Below are 20,438 nucleotides of genomic sequence, written 5' to 3'. Positions count from 1 at the left end.
TCAGGTTACAAGGAAAATGACCATTCCTATGACAGAGTATCTTCAATAGAAGAAAAATTGGGCAGATTTGTTAGCTCTAGCAGGTGAGCCATACCCTGAGTGACTGAGTCACAACTTATCACTAATGTGCTTTCTGGTCTTGATGTCAGCTATCTCTCCATTGTGCTTCAAATCGAAGCCAGGCCCAAAACCTCATGGCAAGAACTCCAAGAATTTCTACTCAGCTTTGATAGCAAAATAGAGAGACTTCAGGTCGTGTCTTCCAACAGCAAAGTCTTTCATAATCTGTCTGATCCTCAAGCAAACTTTGCTCAAAACCTTTCTCACTAAAAGGAGTTTTTTTAACAAGTAAAAATTTTGATTGATAAGCAATACTATATAAAGCAAGGGTGAAATCCCACCAAAAAAAAAAAGTCTCAAAAGAGAGGACAACTAATAAACCAACTAAAAATTGCTCAGTCGGCTCCCCGATCTCGCATCTTATGATCGCGCACTACTAAAAAACCTGGAATTCCCGACATTTTTACACCGTCGAGTAAAGAATTCTCGACGGTCTATAAAATTGTCACCTATACGAGCGTCGCGAATACTTGGTAGAATAGACGACGGTAAAAAAATATCGGTATAAAAGAATTCTCGACGATTTAAAACTGTCAGCTATAGTCGATACTATAGGCCACGGTTTAAAACCGTGGGCTATACTATAGTTGATGATTTTAAACTGTGGCCTATATAGTCGCGGTTTTAAACCATCACTATAGTGGTTTGTCCCAAAAAAAATTATTGTCTTCATCCTCCTCGAAATCACTTCTCGCATATGTCGCAATCGCTCTAAAACCTTTACAAGCTTCATCCTCCTCCACCGTCGTTGTGCTTGTCTTCATCCTCCTTGAAATTTTCTTTTACAAGTTTTAGATTTGTTAGGCTAAAATTAGTCTAAGATTCGGGTCATATTTCGGTTAGTTTTCACTCTTTGTTTCTAGTTTTAGGGCTATATTACGCTTGATTCTCTTGTTTCAGGTCCTCGGGCATTTAAAGAAAGTATGTACAAGAATTGAGGCGAAATGGCGAAAGAATCGAGAAGAAAATCCAAAATTTGTGTTGCTGCCAGTTCCAGTCGCGACTAGGAATTTGCCAGTCGCGACGGGACTTGGCAGAGACATCTCCAAGAATTCGAACTGCACCCCAGTCGCGACTGGGGCTTTGCCAGTCGCGACTGGAATAGGCAGAGAGAATTTTGAGACTAAACTGCTTAACCCAGTCGCGACTGGGGCTTTGCCAGTCGCGACGGGCACCCAGTGACGGGATTTTTGGGCAGTTTCGTAATTTCACGAATTTTAAAGATGAGAATTGGTTTAAATAGCAAGGTTTCGTGAAAATTAGGGATTATTCAGAATTGGAACCCTAGAAACAAAGGAGGAGGCTAGAAGAGCGGCTTGTGGCGACCCGGATCAATTGCTTCAACTAGTTCTTTCTCTTCTCTTTAATTTTTCTATGTTCTTTTCTATTTCAATGTTAATTATGGATTTGATTATGGATGTTTTGAACTAAACTTCTATTTAGGGAGAATGATGAATGTTGTTTAAGTTTTTCCTAGTTAATGAATAATTGTCATTCCTCCATCTTGATTGTGAATACTATTCATATTTGTGTTTAATTTCCATGTGCAAGATTGATCACCTTTTACATGTTTTATGATCTCAATTCGAAATCTGAAAAGTGAGAATTGAGAATGCTAAAATTGGATAGTCTAGGTTTTGATGTGAAACGAAAGTATTTACATAGCCTTTGTGACATTTAGATTATTGCTTAATGCTGATTTCATGTTAGTTTAATTAAGAGATTAATTAGAGAGCATGAGATTTAGAACCTAGAAGATCTGAAAAGAGCTAGGTTAATTTATAATCTGTCATTCACTTCAAGAGAAGGATAGCAATTAGACATTAACATTGGTAACTTAACAACAGGATTCGTCTCCCTATTTTCTTATCTTGATTAATATTCACTTGTTTCTTTAAGTTTCTTGAATTTCTTTCTTCCTTTTTCAATCATAAATACTTTTGATTTGCCAAATAGAATTATAAGTATAGTTTAGTAGTAATTAATCCAATTCCCTGTGGTTCGACCTCACTTGCGTGAGTATACTACTTGATTGCGTGCACTTGCGTAGTAATTAATAATTTTCGCAACAAGTTTTTGGCGCCGTTGCCGGGGAATTGTTTAAAGATTAATATTACATAAAATTATACTAACTTCTACTTTGGTTAATTCTTTTGCTTATTTCTAATTTGTTTCTTTTAGATTAAATTTTGTAATATTATTAAAAATTAAATTTTTTTTTTCTAATTTGGTTTTTCTTTTTAGTTTTAGTATTAATTTTGTTGTTTCAATTTTTTTTTTTTATCTTTTTAGTACTAATTTAGTTTTATTTTTTTTTTATTTTACTAATGTTTTACTTATGAGTTTGAACTGCAAGATAAATCCAGATGCTATATCTTGATGATTTTGTCCAACAACACAATGAACCATTCTATTCTGCTTGGAGGAGATTTAAAGAGCTTGGAGAGAGATGTTATCCCACTTTCTCAAGTGGATGTTTTACATGGCTCTTGTATAATGGACTTAACGATGAAACAAGAAGTTGGGTTGAGTATGGATCAGAGGCAACTGGAGCGCCTCTATTAATGAGAGGCTATGACGTAATAGATCTATTGAATAACATGGCAGATTTTGATTACGATTGGCATTGGAATCCATCACTTCAGGGTTGGAGTCACCAATACCCACCTTATTGCCCAAATTCATCCCAACAAACAGAAAAAGAGGAGCAACTACTATCACTTCTACAATCACTTCCAGGAGAGATTAATCGCTTAACTGACATGGTGAGATCTTTATGTGATAATTCAATGACTCGTGATTCAGAATGTAATAACTCCAATGATGAAAGTTATGAGAGTTGTTGGTACAATGAAGAAGGGTCATTATTTGAATACAAGGAAGATAATGAGCCTACAGTTGAAGATCAAGATCCTTGTGAAAAGGAAATAATTGAATATGAAATCATAAGTGAGGGTATGGATAGCCAAGTGAAGAGTGAGCAACAAGAAGAAGGGTTGTTAGATGAAAGTGTTGAAACTGTGACATTGGAGGATGAGGAAGAACATGACATCATTGATTCAACTGCATCAATGATATTGACAAACAAACCACCAATGGATCCATATATTTCATCAACACCATATTATATCCTCTACGAGCTACGAAAGGCTTCTCCCCAAGCTCATCATCGAAAGTCTTGTGTTGTTGGTGTAGTTTTTGGTTCAAACTCATTACATGCCAAGCTTGAGGGCATTTTTAAAAACAACTTTCAAGTTGTCCAACATGATGCTTATTACGGGCGTCAACCGCTTGTTGATGTGGCGCTCAGGTAAGTTTCCTTTCCTTTTTCTTTAATGTCACATTGGGGACAATGTCATATTTAGTTTGGGGGGAGAGACTTAAAATTTTTAAATTCTGCATTTTAATTATCTGTTTTAGTTTTTTTGTTTTAGTTAAGGAATGACAATAAGCTTGACGATAGTTGTATACTGCTGATTAGTGTGATGTGTTCTGAAATTGTAAAATAACTGTGTGCTTAATTCTGTTAACTCTTTGGATTAGTTTGGATGCTTAGGAACCTGTGTTTATCTGCTAATATTCAATCTGTGAAAATTGTTATAATTGTTTTACTATGGTTTGTGGTAAGATTGACAGGATAGTTTAGAACTTGCATGTTTATTCTTTTGAGACGAAATCCTTGATAGTGTTCAATTGGAATATGACTTAGGCATTTGTTGGATAGTTTGAGCCTTTCAAGCCTACCGGAATAAGATGTATCCCTAGTTAACCTTTTGAGCCTAAACCTGTTATGTTTTTCACCCATCGATTTGAAAAAATTGCAACCACACTATTAATTTTTTTTCTTCACCCTGTTATCCATGATATCATAAGTTACATAATTAGTTTGGGGGAGGAGAAACATTTAGTGTGAGGAAATAGTGAGAGTGAAAAAAAAAAAAAAACTTGTAAGATTGAGAAGAGGAAAATTGTGTAATTCAATGTCACTGAAAAAAAAATGGAATATGATGAAAAAAAAAACACAATAAAAAGTAAAAATATGTATGAAAAAAAAAGAAAAAAAATTCAGTGATGTTGAAAAATAATAGAGATGTCTTCTATCAATCTTGGTAAATTCTGGGAATATTATGGGATCTTAGAAAAAAGAAAAGTAAGAAGCTTGTGGGTTCTGTTTGTGTGCTTATGATATCTTGAGCCAAAAAAAAAATTGTCTTTTGCCTATCCCTGAATATCTGAGCCATAATACCTAAAGCCTTGAAAAGACCTAATGATTCTAAAGAATACTGTCAACATTAGTGGAGAAAGGTAAGCATGCAAGCTTATGAGTTATCGGGCTGTGGAACTGTTGGAAAGAGTAAAGCTTTTATAACAATGTTTCACATTTGAATAAATTTTTGCAGTTGTACATAGTGTTATAAACTGAGCATCTAAATTAATTGTTAGAGTTGGTAGAATTGAAATTCTAGTTTGAGCAATAGAAGAGAACAACACATGAGGCAGTAGTATTATGATTATCTGATAGCGTAGTTAGTAGTTAGTAGTTAGTTTTTTTTTTATCTTACTCGAGGGCGAGTAAGAGTCTAGTTTGGGGGAATTTGTTAGGCTAAAATTAGTCTAAGATTCGGGTCATATTTCGGTTAGTTTTCACTCTTTGTTTCTAGTTTTAGGGCTATATTACGCTTGATTCTCTTGTTTCAGGTCCTCGGGCATTTAAAGAAAGTATGTACAAGAATTGAGGCGAAATGGCGAAAGAATCGAGAAGAAAATCCAAAATTTGTGTTGCTGCCAGTTCCAGTCGCGACTAGGAATTTGCCAGTCGCGACGGGACTTGGCAGAGACATCTCCAAGAATTCGAACTGCACCCCAGTCGCGACTGGGGCTTTGCCAGTCGCGACTGGAATAGGCAGAGAGAATTTTGAGACTAAACTGCTTAACCCAGTCGCGACTGGGGCTTTGCCAGTCGCGACGGGCACCCAGTGACGGGATTTTTGGGCAGTTTCGTAATTTCACGAATTTTAAAGATGAGAATTGGTTTAAATAGCAAGGTTTCGTGAAAATTAGGGATTATTCAGAATTGGAACCCTAGAAACAAAGGAGGAGGCTAGAAGAGCGGCTTGTGGCGACCCGGATCAATTGCTTCAACTAGTTCTTTCTCTTCTCTTTAATTTTTCTATGTTCTTTTCTATTTCAATGTTAATTATGGATTTGATTATGGATGTTTTGAACTAAACTTCTATTTAGGGAGAATGATGAATGTTGTTTAAGTTTTTCCTAGTTAATGAATAATTGTCATTCCTCCATCTTGATTGTGAATACTATTCATATTTGTGTTTAATTTCCATGTGCAAGATTGATCACCTTTTACATGTTTTATGATCTCAATTCGAAATCTGAAAAGTGAGAATTGAGAATGCTAAAATTGGATAGTCTAGGTTTTGATGTGAAACGAAAGTATTTACATAGCCTTTGTGACATTTAGATTATTGCTTAATGCTGATTTCATGTTAGTTTAATTAAGAGATTAATTAGAGAGCATGAGATTTAGAACCTAGAAGATCTGAAAAGAGCTAGGTTAATTTATAATCTGTCATTCACTTCAAGAGAAGGATAGCAATTAGACATTAACATTGGTAACTTAACAACAGGATTCGTCTCCCTATTTTCTTATCTTGATTAATATTCACTTGTTTCTTTAAGTTTCTTGAATTTCTTTCTTCCTTTTTCAATCATAAATACTTTTGATTTGCCAAATAGAATTATAAGTATAGTTTAGTAGTAATTAATCCAATTCCCTGTGGTTCGACCTCACTTGCGTGAGTATACTACTTGATTGCGTGCACTTGCGTAGTAATTAATAATTTTCGCAACAAGATTACTTTCACTTGACGATCCTCGAAACTTTCTTCGATTTGCAAGCTTCGAATTTATTTTGAACACACACAGTTCAAGATCAACAAACTAAATCATGGGTAATAGAAATTTAAACAACAAATAAGAGAATATGAGTGGAGGAGAGGGTCATAGAGAGAGAGAGAGAGAGAGAGAAAGAGAGAGAGAGAGAGAGAGAGAGAGAGAGAGAGAGAGAGAGTGTGTGTGTGTGTGGAGGAGATGGACGGCATGGCTCATGGCCGCGGAGGAGAGAGAGCCAATAAATGAAATGATTTTTTTGGATGGGGGTTTATATCTTAAGAGGCGGGAAATGAAATTTAAGATGAGGAAAATAAAAATTTAAAATTTAAGATGCGGGAAATAAAATTTTAGATCTGAAACGTGTGAAATTGAAGTTTAGACCGTCGCCTATAGAATAGCCGACGGTTACGTCGGTAATTCTCTTTTACAAATACACGAGATTTTTTAAGACACGTTTAAAAACTATCGCCCATACCTCTCAACAATTTAAAACTTTTTCGGGAATACCTTATTTTTCTTGACAATTTTAAACACTCGTTTAATTTTTTTAGCAATGGTTTCCTAAAAGAAGCATTTTTAAAACCGTCGTGAATGCTCCTTTTTTGTAGTAGTGGTGGATGATACTATTTTGTTTAATCGTATGCTAATGAGCTTATCAAGTGTTTGACCCTGCTTTAATTATGAGAAATGGTTTGGGCAAGTTTATAGCAAATCAAATTCTAGTGTGCTTTTCTCCAAGAATTTGGCCCATTGTCCAAAAAAATTCTATTTTGAAGTGCCTTGAGATCAAGCAATCCAATAGAGAGAAAACCCACCTAGGAAATTTTGTTTTCAAAAGAAAGAGAGGATTACCAAAGCAAAGTCTTAGAGACAATATGGCAACGAACAAGGTTCTCCATTTGTCGGAATTTGGATGCCTTAATGAACTCACACTTTACAATTGGAATAGTCTTTAGTGTCAGTCTTTTTAAAAAACTGTATCTTAACCGATACCAAAAGTTTATTTTGGAGTAATGCATGATAAATCAACTATATATTATATATATATTGGTCAGATCATATCTTGAATGACGATTTGCTTTGGAAATTGATATAACTTAATTAAACTGTTTCCGATATTAGTTAATAATTCGTGGCCGATCGAGAGAAACACTACGCACGTGACGTGAGATAATTAATTCCCAGAAATTTACACAGTAATTAATTAATAATAATAATAATATAATTGAAGTGTTTCAATGCATATATAATTAATTATATTATTATAATTATAATTATTACACAACAATATCACTTAATTATTGGATCTCCAGCACTACTTTTTGAAATCTATAATAACTAATTAATATACGTACAATTACCATTACAAGGAATTAATAATAACTAGTTTTGTTAATTATTATTATTATTAAGTCCCATCATCATCAACTCAAACTCACGAAAATCAACCTTACCATCGAAATTCAAGTCAGCAACTCTCAGCATATTCTCTATATCATTCATATTCCAACCACAATCCAAACCTAAACAATCGAAAACCCTCTTCAACTCCTCTGCCTCAATGAAACCATTCCCATTCTCATCAAAGATCTCAAAAGCTTGTTGCAAAAGGTGGCGTTGCTTTGAGTAGTCCAGTTCCATGATCTCTTCTACGCCTAGCACCACCACTGCTTCAACCGCCACTACTTCCTCTTCCTCCTCCTCAACATCATCATCATCATCATCATCATCATCATCATAATCATAATCATAATCATAATCATAATCTCCAGGCAACTCAAATGATGATGATGATGATCTTTGCTGATGATGACCAATATTATTACTATTATCATGAGGATCTAATTCCACGTGATGATCATGAGCGCCAACTACTACAGCTTCCTCATTCAACCTTATCAACCCAAGCTTTTCAACAACACTTCTCGCCTTTTCTTTGTGGATTTTCCCGTCGTTTTGCATGCCAAACACTGTGATCAGAGCTTTAGACATTGAATCGTTAACGACTACCACCTTCTTTTCTTTCCCATTATCAATAATAATTGAATTATTATCGATTTGATCTTCATCTTGATCTTGATCTGATAAAGATGATGATGATGATGGTGATGATGATCTTATTCCTCCATGAATCACCTGAACCAAATCTCCTATTAATCTAGACCATGTCTCCGTTATACCCATTATACAAATTAGCCTATATATATAATGTTTTTGGAGACGAAATATATATATATATATATACTCTAAGGTGTTTACGTAATTAAGATTAATAATTAGCAACTACTTTTATAGTGAATTGCATGACATAAATACCCTTGGTTCTTTCATTAAATTTCGTCCATATGCCATTCTAATAATTTGAGTTACATTTATATATTTTATAAAGTTTATATGATATTTATATCTAAGATTCCGAAGCTGGCAATTTATCATTTTCAATGCCTGTACATAGGGTGGCTAGTGCAATGTACTACATATATTATGCATACATCACTATTATATAATACATTTAGGTAAATACTATTTTCCAATTGTAAAAATTATTAATTGGATTTTCTTTTTTATTAAATAATAAATTAGATTTTATATTTTCTGAAATGTATAAAATAATACTATGAACTATTTTTTTGTCAAAATAAAAGTTAATAATAACATGATCTAAAGTTGTTAGGACAAAATTAAGTATATTTTCTGCATCTGTTTGTACTCGAAATTGTGTTCGAGTTGGTTATATATATTAAAAAAATATCAAAAATTGAGTTCAAAAACTAGTACTATTTTGAAAAATATAAGATCTAATTTATTATTTTATAAAAAATAAATGGTCCAATCTATCAATTTTGTAAAATATAAGTTAAAAATAGTACATTAATTTCTTTTTTAAAGAATTGATTGGAGACTCAAATAATTAAGGGTAAATACCATTTTGGATCTTCTGTTTTACAAAAGTTACCAATTGGAACCTGTGTTTTGTTAAATGACAAAATGGACCCTGTATTTTCTAAAATAGTACAAATAGGATCCTGAATTGATTTTTTGTCAAAATAAAGTTTAATTATAATCCGATCTAAAAGTGCTATGACAAAACTGTTTACATTTTTTTGTATCTGTTCGTATTAAGCATTGTCTTCAAGTTGGTTGTATTAAAAAAAAAGTTGTCAAAAATTAAGCTTAAGGTCGTATTTTTACTATTTTAGAAAATACAAGGTCTATTTTGTCATTTAACAAAACATACGGTCCAATCTATAACTTTTACAAAATACAGGGTCTAAAATAGTATTTACCTAATAATTAATGCTTCTTATTATGTGCGGAAAATAAGATGCTCTCCATAGTTCATGAATCAACGTTGTTTTTATTAATATCTAACGATGCCCATTATAAATGGAAACAATATATTTTTCTATTTATATTCTCTTATGTAAATATATATGTACATGAATATAATCAAATAAAATTCAGAGTCAAAACTTAAATATGGAAGAAAACAAAAAATTAATTTTATTATTATAATTCTTTTTAATTATTTAACAATAATTTGACTATAATATTTTATATTGAAATTTCTATATATACTAGTTAATTATAATTTTGACTTAAGTTGATTTTTCATAAAATAATAAATTGTAAATTCTGGAAATGATTTCATCAAAATATTGTCAAATTATTAACAAAATAAAATAAAAGTTAGTATTGTTCTTATTATTAATTATATACAAATATAATTATATTTTTTAAAAAATAAAGAAAGAAAACAGTAGCTAGTATAATTAAATTGCACCTTCCTTGAAAGCATTAATAATTATTATAATGATTTAAAATGAAATTATTGAATCTCCATTCTCCACCACATACGTTCCAAACTCTTTCCCTAAATTTTATTATGCATGCACATGAGAGGGGCAGAAAACGCGTTAATGTAATCACAAAAAATTTATTCGATCTATAACTTATTGCTATCTCATTTATCTTTGCACTACAATTTACAAAGTTTACAACCCAACAACTCTAGTCTCAAGTCACGTGGGATATATGGATTAAATATAAGGGTTCTAAAATTTAATAATTTTAGTTTAAATTTTATATACCTTAGAGCCGGCCCTTGTGATGCCATACAAAAAAGAGTAATAACAATCGTGTTGTGGGTAGCTCTGTTACCAGGCCATGCTAACTAAATTGTGATGCGGGTATGTCTGAGGCGGCTTCAAAGTTTAAGGTTCAATCATGTCGAAGTTGAGTCCGATTGCAAGCGGGTCATCATGGCTCTATCCAACAAAATTACTTTGCTTGCTGAGTTTGGTAATTTATTTTGGATTGCATTAATTTATGCTCTAGAATTAATGCATGTTATTAGGTTTATGCATTGTAAACGTTTGGTTAATACTATAGCTCATAAATTGGTTAGGGAAATTTGAAATTCTATACATAATAAACTCTAATATTATTTCCCTAAACCTAAATGTTATACCATAGGCCATATATGACTACATTTTCTATATTCCCATAATACCCCTCACATTTGAACCAAACAATTCCAAAACTTCTCTCTTTCTCTCTCGCCCAAACGACCACCCACAACCTCCACGGCTCAACCAAAGAGCACGGCTCCGACGACCTCCGAGGACCACCCAGCCCCCTCTCTCTTCCTCTCTCTCTCTCAACCCGTGCAACCCACCGAAAACCAAAAAAAAAAAGAAAAAACAATGGGTCCGATGGTCGGTCGGACTGTCATAGGACTATATAATACAATACAATACAATACTTTAACTAAAAAAATACAATACAATACAATACGACTTAATACGACGTTTCAAACGAACCCGGGACAAAAATAAAAGCAAACAAAAAAGAAAGTGCCAAAAACCGAAAAAGTGAATCTAGACAAATCTTTTTCCAGCCAATAAATAGTAAACAAGGATATGATTTCTTAATTGACTTGAATATTGTTCACTTCACTTGTGTGCATAAAATAATACAAATGTGTCTATATTTGTGTGTACTTTGTATACATAAACTATAAAGTGTAGAGGCCAAGTAATTATCTTAGAGTAATGTAATGGTATGTACACACATAATTCATACACAAACTTTACACACTTATGTGGCAAGTAACTTCAACCAATATCTTTATAAGATGGATCACACCTATTAAAGTAACTTACCACATGGGTGTGTCTCATGTTTGTGTGTAAATTATGCGTGTATTACTCAATATCTTATCATTTTTCTTTTGAGATATGAGGAAGGGAAAAATGATGATTAGAAAGACTATAGTCCAGTTTCTCAATTAATCAAAGGCGTACCAAAATTTAGTTGTGTATCGGATCCAATCTCTGTTAACTTTGAATAATCCTCTGGCGTTGGGATATTCAACTCTGAGCAAACAAGATTAATGATTCTGGCAGTCACAGCACCAAATGACATTTTGTTCAAGGTCACAGCAATAGCAAACCTATTCTTCACATCACAATATCCAGTTGATCCACCCATTCCAGAGTGCCCAAACCCGATAACCGAACCATCCTTTGCATTGTACCTCTTAAACCCCAATCCAAACTTCCCATCTGGCTTGGCCAATTTCCCATACACACCAACACCCATGAATGCATCATGAATTCTGGGGTTACTAAAAATCTTATTACTGTTACTTGGAGGACTCTTTCTTCCACTACTGTCGGTCGTATTTGTGTCATTTTGGTTGCTACTGCTACTTTCACCAACAAGCCCCACATTACTATCAATACTAGGATATCTACAATGGTTACCACCATCAGAGTCTTCTTTCCTACAATTTGGGTTTTGCATGTTGTCAGTGTGTTTGGTCTTTGAAGTAGCAGCTACCTCCTTTCTGCTAGCTTTATGCTTTTTGGATGACTTCACGGGGGGAAATTTAGGGATGTGCGGGTGGCTACCAAGTGGTGGCATAGAAGAAGAGGAATGTGGAGGTGGAACCACACCATCGTCGACTAACGCTGCGTAATACCTTGCAAGTGCACGCGCTGAGCAATGTCCATTAGCAGCAGGTATGATAGCTCGTCGAGTATGAAGCATGTTGAATAAGGCCGGAAATGAGACTGCAAGTTGAGCAATGTTGCCTGGTTGAAATGATGATGGCAAGTCTGTACGACTGCTAAACCCAGAAAGATTGTTTAAATCATTTATATCTACTGTAAGTGCTGCAAGCCGAGATTCCACACCTGTGGATGAAAAACGTTGCACGGGTAAGTTAAGAGGTTGGCCAATACTTCAACACTCCTCTTTAGTAAATTAGTATGTCTGATCAAACATTGAAATGTGTAAATGCAGGACTTTAAATTCTAAGCCTTGTCCCCCGTTCCTCGGGACAGTATTCTAACATTTTGATTCAAATAAGAGCCAGGCTTAGCTGATTTCTTACAACCACCAACAAAGTGAATTTTGTAAAAGGAATTTTCAGATAAAGTCAAATGAGGAAAATATGAATGCGTGATCATTATCATGAAAACAATGTGCATTTGACACACTTGCCTGGAGGAATTCCAATATATAGTTCTCCTTCGATCTGAAGGGGTTGAACAATGGCTTCTTCAAGAATCTCCTGAAATTTTCTCCCAGATGCATGCTGTTCACCATGAATTCATAATTAGAACTTGGAAAGTGGGAATGAGAACAGATTATTACTACTACTCACCAGACTCCGAGATTATTACTACTACCAACCAGATTCCGACAAAGAATGATTAGTGAAACTCTTAAATAGAGATTATTTTAATATCACCTTAAAGACTTTAGATTTGGATATAAGAGTGCCCAATTCAACAAGCTATGTCATTGATGGAGTCTTAATATATAAAACAGTGTTTCCGAAGTAAGAAAGAGACGAAGCATTAAAATGGAAATAGACGTGCAGATGTGCATCTTGATAAAAAGATGGTAACAAAACTCTCCAAGTAACCTGGAGTGGTGTTGTGCTTTTATGTTAATAAGCATTAAATTTAGAACAGAACACCATAATAAACTTCACCAGAACTCTAAATAATCATATATACCCACATAAATAGAAGTCAATTGAAAGCAAAGCATCATAAATTCCTAAATCAGGTAACATTGACTAATTGATTTGTTTCTCAAGTTCACAACAAGATATAGTTCTAATAAACTGAGAAGTCAAATGCAATGATCTGAAAAAAGCAAATAATTTTACCTCAATAATTCCACCACATAACCAGCCAAAAGATAGATAGTGGTACAACTGCTCCTGGCCAGGTTCAGTTTCAGGGACTGCCATAGCAATGCGATTCAGACATTCATTCCAGTCAGAAAACAGTAGGGGGTTTTCTTTAGTAGCATCTGCCATGGCATTGTGCAGACCAGATGTGTGATTAAGCACATGGTGTACCTAGTGGAAAAGGAATAAAAAAAACACTGATAAAAGACAAAAGAAACAAACAACTGTAATGACATATGGAACAAGTATATCTAGAGCTTAAACAAAACATTTAATAAACCTTTATGAGATCTTTGCCATTCGATTGAAATTCTGGCCAGATATTTGCTACATTGTCCTCAAGCTTCAATTTACTGCAGAAATGAATTGAAAGATAGTAATTTGGAATCACATACATATGGAAGCCCGAAGACCTTTTTCTATGGACAGTACAAAGTGCACATATTGAATATGTAAATCAACATCTGAAAAATGCAAGCAAGCAAAGGATGCATAGTTACAATAGTACAGCTGATAATTTCAGCTCACCATCTAAATATATGGAGAAAGAAATTAAGATTTCATTAATGGTTAATTATAATCATCTAGGGATGACTTTCTTGCTTTTATTGGTCTTTTGATAATAACTGACAGTACAACCTAAACGAGAATTCCAATCTCCGTTTATCTTATCAAAATCCTTGCACTCCTAAATCCATGTCTTTTTGTTCATACATCTTCCATAACAGCAACAGAACATACTAAGACAAAGTGACAGCAAAGAAAAAAAATGAAACAAAAACTACCACTGAAAAGGAAAGAATATAGGAATGTATGAAATAATCGAATCCAAGCATCAAATCAATTAAACCCAATACAAAAATCAATCGAAGTCACTGAACGAAATGATTAGGCTGGACAGAATGTTTTAACACCACAAAGGGGAAAAAGTTATAAAACTTTGCTACCCTTATGTATGTTTCAGTACCACTTTACAACCCCTTCAATTCAATAAATACCAAAATACTATCCTGTATTTGACATTCTCGAAAAAAATATTAAATAAATTTAGTTCAATAGAAAAGCATCCCTTGAGCATAATGCAGGGTAGTATTTTGGTATTTATTACACGAGTGGGGTGTATTAAAGTGGTACTGAAGTAGACAAAAGGCTAATAAAATTGTATATAAAAAAAATCTAGAAACTTGATAAAATGAAAATCTACTCACTCATTATCAACTAGCCAATGCAACATTCCAGCAGTAATCCCCTTTGTTACAGAAAAAACTGGAAAGAGACTGTCTTGTTGAACTGGACGAGGATCATATTTACCAAGGTGTCCAGCAGCAGTGTCAATGATAACCTTCCCATCTTTGTAAGCACATACCTTCATAAAATCATTCATAATAAAATTAGAACTAGAATTCAGTGTGCAAGTGAGAGAGCACATGTCTTTATAAAATCATTAAGAATTATAACTAGAATTCAGTGAGTGTAACTAAATCATTGCTGATTTTCACACTAAGATACAAAATAAAAACCTATTTTTTGATCATGGTTCACACCTGGATTCCAAGAATTTTATCACTACTACCTAGCGCCACTAGGAGTTGCCTCAGTTTTGCCTCCAAATCAGAATGGATGGGTGTGTCATAGACCCACTGGGCATTGACCTTTGGTTCCTTATTAATGTTTCTGACAAAGTTTATGTTAGTTCAATCAGAAACAAACCAGAAATGGTAATAGCAAAACAAGATTCATAACAATCTTACCCTTGCAAAGCATATTCAGCAAATGGCCTCATGATATCAAGATATACTATGCGTACATTCATTATGGCAGAAAGCCCTATAATCCATTTCACAAGAAAGCATTAGACAGTATCTTTACATTGATTGCTAATAAAGATTTCAATTACACACCTCTGAGAAGATTAAGGACCCGTGAATATATTACAATATCACCAGGAAAAGCATCAATCTGAAAAAAGATGCCATTACTACTCGATAAAGCATGATAAGAAGAAGAAGAGGAAAAGAAAGTTCAATGACCAAATCAAAGGAAACTTATGTATGAGAAGAGCCAGATATTAACTTACAGGATTGAAACGTTTAACCTCTTTATCATTAAGATTTGCCTTTTCCTGTAAAGCCTTCATGTTTTTGTTTCTTTGTTCAGCCAAAGATTTCATGCTTTCCTATTTTAGATAATAAGCGAAAGGAGTTACCAAACAAACAGAACAAGAAAAGACAAAAACTAAAGGAAAAGAAAATATCAGACAATCAAACTATCATAATCACACAGCATAGTGCACCCTTACAAGAGACTCATTTGCTGATGTTGTTGCACGAAAGAATACAGTTATAAGCTCCATTGCTTGCTCTGGCAAGTCAAGGCGTAACTTAAGCCCCATTTCTGCAAACGCGGACAAAAGGGCCACATGATCACCCTGAAACAAATGCATCACATTCAAGAAGAATGGTTTGAAGCAACCCCAGAAAAGAAAACAGCAATGAAGAAGTCATTCATTTGCAGCTATTAAAATCTGCATTTAAAATCTGTAACGGAAAAGATTAAGATTGGTAAAAACTTTTTCTGATATTTTCATTATTGAGATACACAGTGTATATAGGCTAAACAGTGTAGATTACAATAGTTACAGTTACAGAATTAAACTTAATCCTATAATTAGGAAGCAATATATACACTACAGCTAATAATCAAGTCTCAAGGATTTGATTTCCTGATTTCTTATCTGACAATAATCTAATAAATAGACAATGAATATTTCTCATTTAGTAAGTTTTCAGTAAACATACAAGTTAGTATAAGCAAGATGGGGAATTAAGTTGGTTCCCAATTATGTAGACAATGTTAACAATCAGTAATTCATCCATCATGTCTATGCATCTCAAATAAACACCATCAATGTCACGATAAATATTAAAATTTTGACTAAACCTCTGCAGATGCCAAAAACATCTTAGCCAGTGCTTGTTTGAAAGAACTAGACAGCTTTTTTGTAAGCCCGAAATCAAGCAAAATTGGACGATGTGGTGGTTCCTTGCTGACAAGAAAATTTCCTGGAGAAAAGAACCCATGAAGCCAAATTATAGTGTAGCACATTATTTAAGAATTTAAAATATGTGATTTGGCTCAATAGGAAAGAAAAGACAATTACCAGGATGTGGGTCACCATTAAAGAAACCATCAATATAGATTTGATGGGCATAAGCACGGGTGATTTCTTCAACGATCTCTTGTTTGTTAATCCCAAAAGCTTCCAGCGACTCTGAGTCGTTTAAACGAATGCCATCCATGTACTCTAAAATTAGGACTTTTTCTGTTGACTGTCAATGGAGGTAACATTATTTTAACAAGATAGTATTTAATGAACTTGCAGTAATTATATTCCAGAAAGAATAAGTATAACCATCGAAGTATAAAACTAGGTAAAGGTTAAATCCAACGATAAATTACCCCTCTAACCAAAACTAAGCATGTTGATATTTAAATTTTGCATATGTTGCAGTGTCAAGTAACCCTTATTTTCACCGTTTGTTTGAACAAATTTCAATACAGCAAAGAACATGGATTTTGTCTATAACTGCGGGAATTGAAATTTCACAAGTTTGCTAAATGCCAAAGTTCCACTTGCCAAGTCCCATATGAAAACTTAACATGCTAATTAATTGACATTGAAGCATTTGCAAAATTTAGGTGCCAATGTACCTATGATTTCTTTTATACAACATAATATTCCAAGCCCCAATGTAACAAAAAAAGAAATTAAAAAATAAGATAAGCCTCTTTACCACCATGATAATCTACCACATTTGATATGATAAAACAATGATGCTTCAATTATACACGAGGAAAAAACAAAAGTAAGCAATACTTTTTCAAGTTCCAGGCTCCAGCCCAGAGTGCAAAACTTTTATGGCATTAGAAGATATGGCTGTTAGTACCTGAATAACCTCTGGAATTAAAACATTCACGCCATCTGCATTCATGCTGTCGTTACATTTTGTTTTGCCGCAAAGATTCTTAGACACGGTTTTAGTATTTTCTACAAAACATATGAAAGTGTAAACAAATTAATGTTGCAAAGGTCCCAACAAGCCAAGGAGGAGAGGCATGCATACATGAAGGAATTCGTGTACAAGATTGAATGATTAAAAAGCAAAAGCGCAATGGATCTGCCTAGATTTTAAGTTTTATTTTTGAAAAAAAAAATGTTATCTAGCCAATATGCGAGTGGAAGTTAAAGTTAGCTTATTTAAAGTTCTAATTAAGATGAAATTGAAAACTGAACAGAAGCAATAAAAATGCTTATATGCAGTAACTAATAGCTAATTCTGAAGTTTGACCAGAGCATAGCCTAGTGGCCATAATCAAAGTTATTCCAACTCAAACAAGCTTATCTGCCAAGTCCCAACAGCCAACTATTAAAATTATCATGTGTTCACATGTGGATCAGCGTGGAAAAGATATTTTAACTGTACATAAAGGACAAATAAAATCTACTGAGGCAAACAAGACTGAGCATACCAGCTTCATGATTGAAGTCAAGTTCTTTGGGAGCTTCTTTGCACCATTCATCAATCATAGGATTAAAGTCATACTGAGGTTCTGCCCATGCTATCCAGTCAACTATTGCCTTGGCATTCTTTAAGTCCTGTACAATAGCATGCCCAAGACCCAACAATATATGATCACCAAAAATAATATTCATTCAACAACAAATAACAGCCTAAAATCACTCTTCTCATCCCAACAGCAATAGATCCAAGCTTGCAAACCTCTAATATAATTGCTTTGATGCCCTCATGTTGCACTTTAACAACAACCTCCTTGCCATCAAGCAAAGTTGCACGATGCACTTGTGCTATCTACATAAAAGTGAATTAACAAACACTAAGATGATGCAAAACATGCTTAATAGTAAAAATGTAAAGGATATAAACAAATTAGTCATTTGTGCCAAACAACATGATTGTATCTTTTTGTCTGTTATTACAATATGAGAATCTTACCGATGCAGTTGCCAAAGGAATTTTCACAAACTCTGAGAATAAATCATCCATTGGTTTCCCTAACTCTTTCTCTATGGTCCTACAAGCCTGCCCAAACAAATAATTAAATTTAGTGATTTTGGCAAAGGTTAAAAAAAATGTATAATGACCTCAATGCAAAATGTTTAAAGGAATAAAACAAATATTAATATGATGATAGAACTATGATAAGATTTGCTTATGCTAGGAAAGGTAAGTCTATCAAATAGGTGGCAAGGGTACTTTAGGCAGAATAATAGGATGTGTAGTGCATGGGTGAGATTTTTAGATGAGAGAATATAGCTGAGCTGGGAATTTTATAGAGTGGTCATACATAATTCAGTATTGAATCTCACCATCACGGAGAGCAAGGTCTCTCAAACACCTGAACTATTTGCCACTGTCTTAGCATTTCTAAATTCTAATAGTGACTCTCATCCTTTTTCTCTTCATCTGTTCTGAACTGTTATTTGTCTCTACCTATTTTCTCATTGTACACAGCAGCAGGGGTACATCATGTGCCTAATGGGATACAGTGACTATGATAACGATACAACCTAATCAATGTAGGGACTATAGTAATTAGATGAAACTATTGACAGCAGAGTGATCAGACCTAATCAAAAACTTAAAAGAAACATCTCTACACTGCATTGATATGAAAAACTTGGGCATCGGAAAAGATAACCTCTTTGACAGGACGTGGCGGGAGAGAGTCTTGCAACTGCCTGAGAAGAGCAATGTAAGCCCCAGGAAGCACATCAGCACGTGTTGACAAATACTGTCCAAGCTTCACCCACAAACCTTCCAACTCTACTATCAAATTCAGGACACGTTTAGCATTCCGCTCATGAGCTCTATCCCACAAAGCAGCTCTCTTAGATTTGCTGATCCATTTCTCTCTTCGTTGTAAGGCCTTTTTGCAGCAAAACAAAGAAATAATAATAAAGACTAGGAAGAAAATGGGTGCAGCCTTGTGTTAATAAAAGAACAACAATTTACCTTGTAATCAAAGTATATTATAAAAGCCACAGTGAAAACTTTAATGCGTCTTCTGTAGATGCTTCCCCAACCCATCACAGACTTCTTAAGGCAATAACTACGAACAAGAAGATTTAATATAAGGCTGTGCAGCTAAGCTATAGCATTGGTCTAACACTAACAAAAAAAATCACTTTTTTTCTTTTTCTAAGTTAATTCAACGAGTGAAATTAAAAGTCATATGCAACAACTAGTTATGCCCTGCCCCTGCTTAGAGAAGAAGAGCAAATCCATACATAAGTGAGTGTGGTTCAACTGCCAATATAGATCAATTAACCATATTTTTTTAGTATTAAACCTGTGACAAACGTTGACCCAAGTCTTCTTCTCAAACCTTAATCCCCACCACACAAAACCAAACAATATCAAGATAACTACGAACAAGAAGATTTAATATAAGGCTGTGCAGCTAAGCTATCTATAGCATTGCTCTAGTGTAACACTAAATAAGTTAATTCCACAACTCGAGTGAAATTAAAATTCATATGCAACAACTAGTTATGCCTGCTTAGAAAAGAGCAAATCCATACATAAGTAACCATATTATTCTGAAAAACAAAACAATTAACGTTGACCCAAGTCTTCTTCTCAAACCTTAATCCCCACCACACACAAAACCAAACAATATAAGATAATTATTGAAGTCAAATTTTCACAATAATTTACACAATTACATCATAGATAATACAAATTATAAATTAGAAGAAGCTTAATTTGACCAAAATGAGCTCTAAATTCATTCTCATTTCTCGTAACCAACCAAATTACTGTGTTTGAAAGATCAGATGTTGAAACGAGAATTTCATCAAATTGTAATCTTGGACTTTTTTGTCAAACTAGTTAAATTTAAGACAAATGGAACCTGAAGCCTGAAGGTGAAGGAGATACGTAAAGAATCCTGGAGAAGAGGAAGGATTAGATTTCACTTCTGGAAACGATCGAATATTTGTGTCGTTTTGCTTGCCAAAGCCAAAGGGGAATATATAAATATTTATATATATATAAGAAAAAGAATGGTCGGCTACCTGCTCAGCTCTGCTAAAGAAAGGAAAAGTATGCAAAGGGGTTAGGGGTTAATTTGATAATTTCCATGTTGAATTGGGTCCCAACCCAAAGAAAATGAA

At 33.9% G+C, this 20,438-nt stretch overlaps 2 protein-coding genes across 3 annotated transcripts; both read right to left on the bottom strand.

Annotated features, from left to right (window-relative positions):
* Window positions 1-6,181: 6,181 nt before the first annotated feature.
* Window positions 6,182-8,285, bottom strand: LOC115696915 (ATP-dependent helicase FUN30-like). Its single transcript, XM_061106584.1, has one exon. The coding sequence runs from the start codon at window positions 8,212-8,214 to the stop codon at window positions 7,423-7,425; it is 792 nt and encodes a 263-aa protein (XP_060962567.1). The 5' UTR covers window positions 8,215-8,285; the 3' UTR covers window positions 6,182-7,422.
* A 2,653-nt stretch (window positions 8,286-10,938) lies between these two features.
* LOC115702311 (uncharacterized) lies at window positions 10,939-20,346 on the bottom strand. 2 transcript variants are annotated; one of them, XM_030629756.2, is made up of 19 exons: window positions 20,177-20,346; window positions 19,276-19,372; window positions 18,962-19,189; window positions 18,256-18,342; window positions 18,022-18,111; window positions 17,771-17,897; window positions 17,188-17,288; window positions 16,401-16,569; window positions 16,181-16,302; window positions 15,540-15,668; window positions 15,318-15,416; window positions 15,142-15,199; window positions 14,992-15,067; window positions 14,785-14,914; window positions 14,449-14,606; window positions 13,521-13,593; window positions 13,217-13,411; window positions 12,541-12,634; window positions 10,939-12,230 (listed from the first exon to the last, which is right to left on the bottom strand). In XM_030629756.2, exons 2-19 carry the CDS (start codon window positions 19,348-19,350, stop codon window positions 11,317-11,319), a joined length of 2,925 nt encoding a protein of 974 aa, XP_030485616.2. In that variant the 5' UTR covers window positions 19,351-19,372; window positions 20,177-20,346; the 3' UTR covers window positions 10,939-11,316. The 2 variants fall into 2 exon arrangements, with proteins under 2 accessions (XP_030485616.2, XP_060962566.1); XM_061106583.1 differs by lacking the exon at window positions 20,177-20,346 and adding an exon at window positions 20,075-20,173.
* Window positions 20,347-20,438: the final 92 nt, after the last annotated feature.

Source organism: Cannabis sativa, chromosome X (genome assembly GCF_029168945.1).
Source record: "Cannabis sativa cultivar Pink pepper isolate KNU-18-1 chromosome X, ASM2916894v1, whole genome shotgun sequence".
Taxonomy (NCBI): domain Eukaryota; kingdom Viridiplantae; phylum Streptophyta; class Magnoliopsida; order Rosales; family Cannabaceae; genus Cannabis; species Cannabis sativa.
This window is presented reverse-complemented; position numbering and strand designations above follow the sequence as displayed.

Excerpts from the sequence above, each read along its gene's own strand:
- LOC115696915 (XM_061106584.1), bottom strand. The coding sequence starts at position 8,214 with ATGGGTATAACGGAGACATGGTCTAGATTAATAGGAGATTTGGTTCAG.
- LOC115702311 (XM_030629756.2), bottom strand. The coding sequence starts at position 19,350 with ATGGGTTGGGGAAGCATCTACAGAAGACGCATTAAAGTTTTCACTGTG. Across the intron at positions 19,190-19,275 it reads TAATATACTTTGATTACAAG|GCCTTACAACGAAGAGAGAA; the intron begins GTAAATTGTTGT and ends TGCTGCAAAAAG. Across the intron at positions 17,898-18,021 it reads TCAAAGCAATTATATTAGAG|GACTTAAAGAATGCCAAGGC; the intron begins GTTTGCAAGCTT and ends GCTATTGTACAG.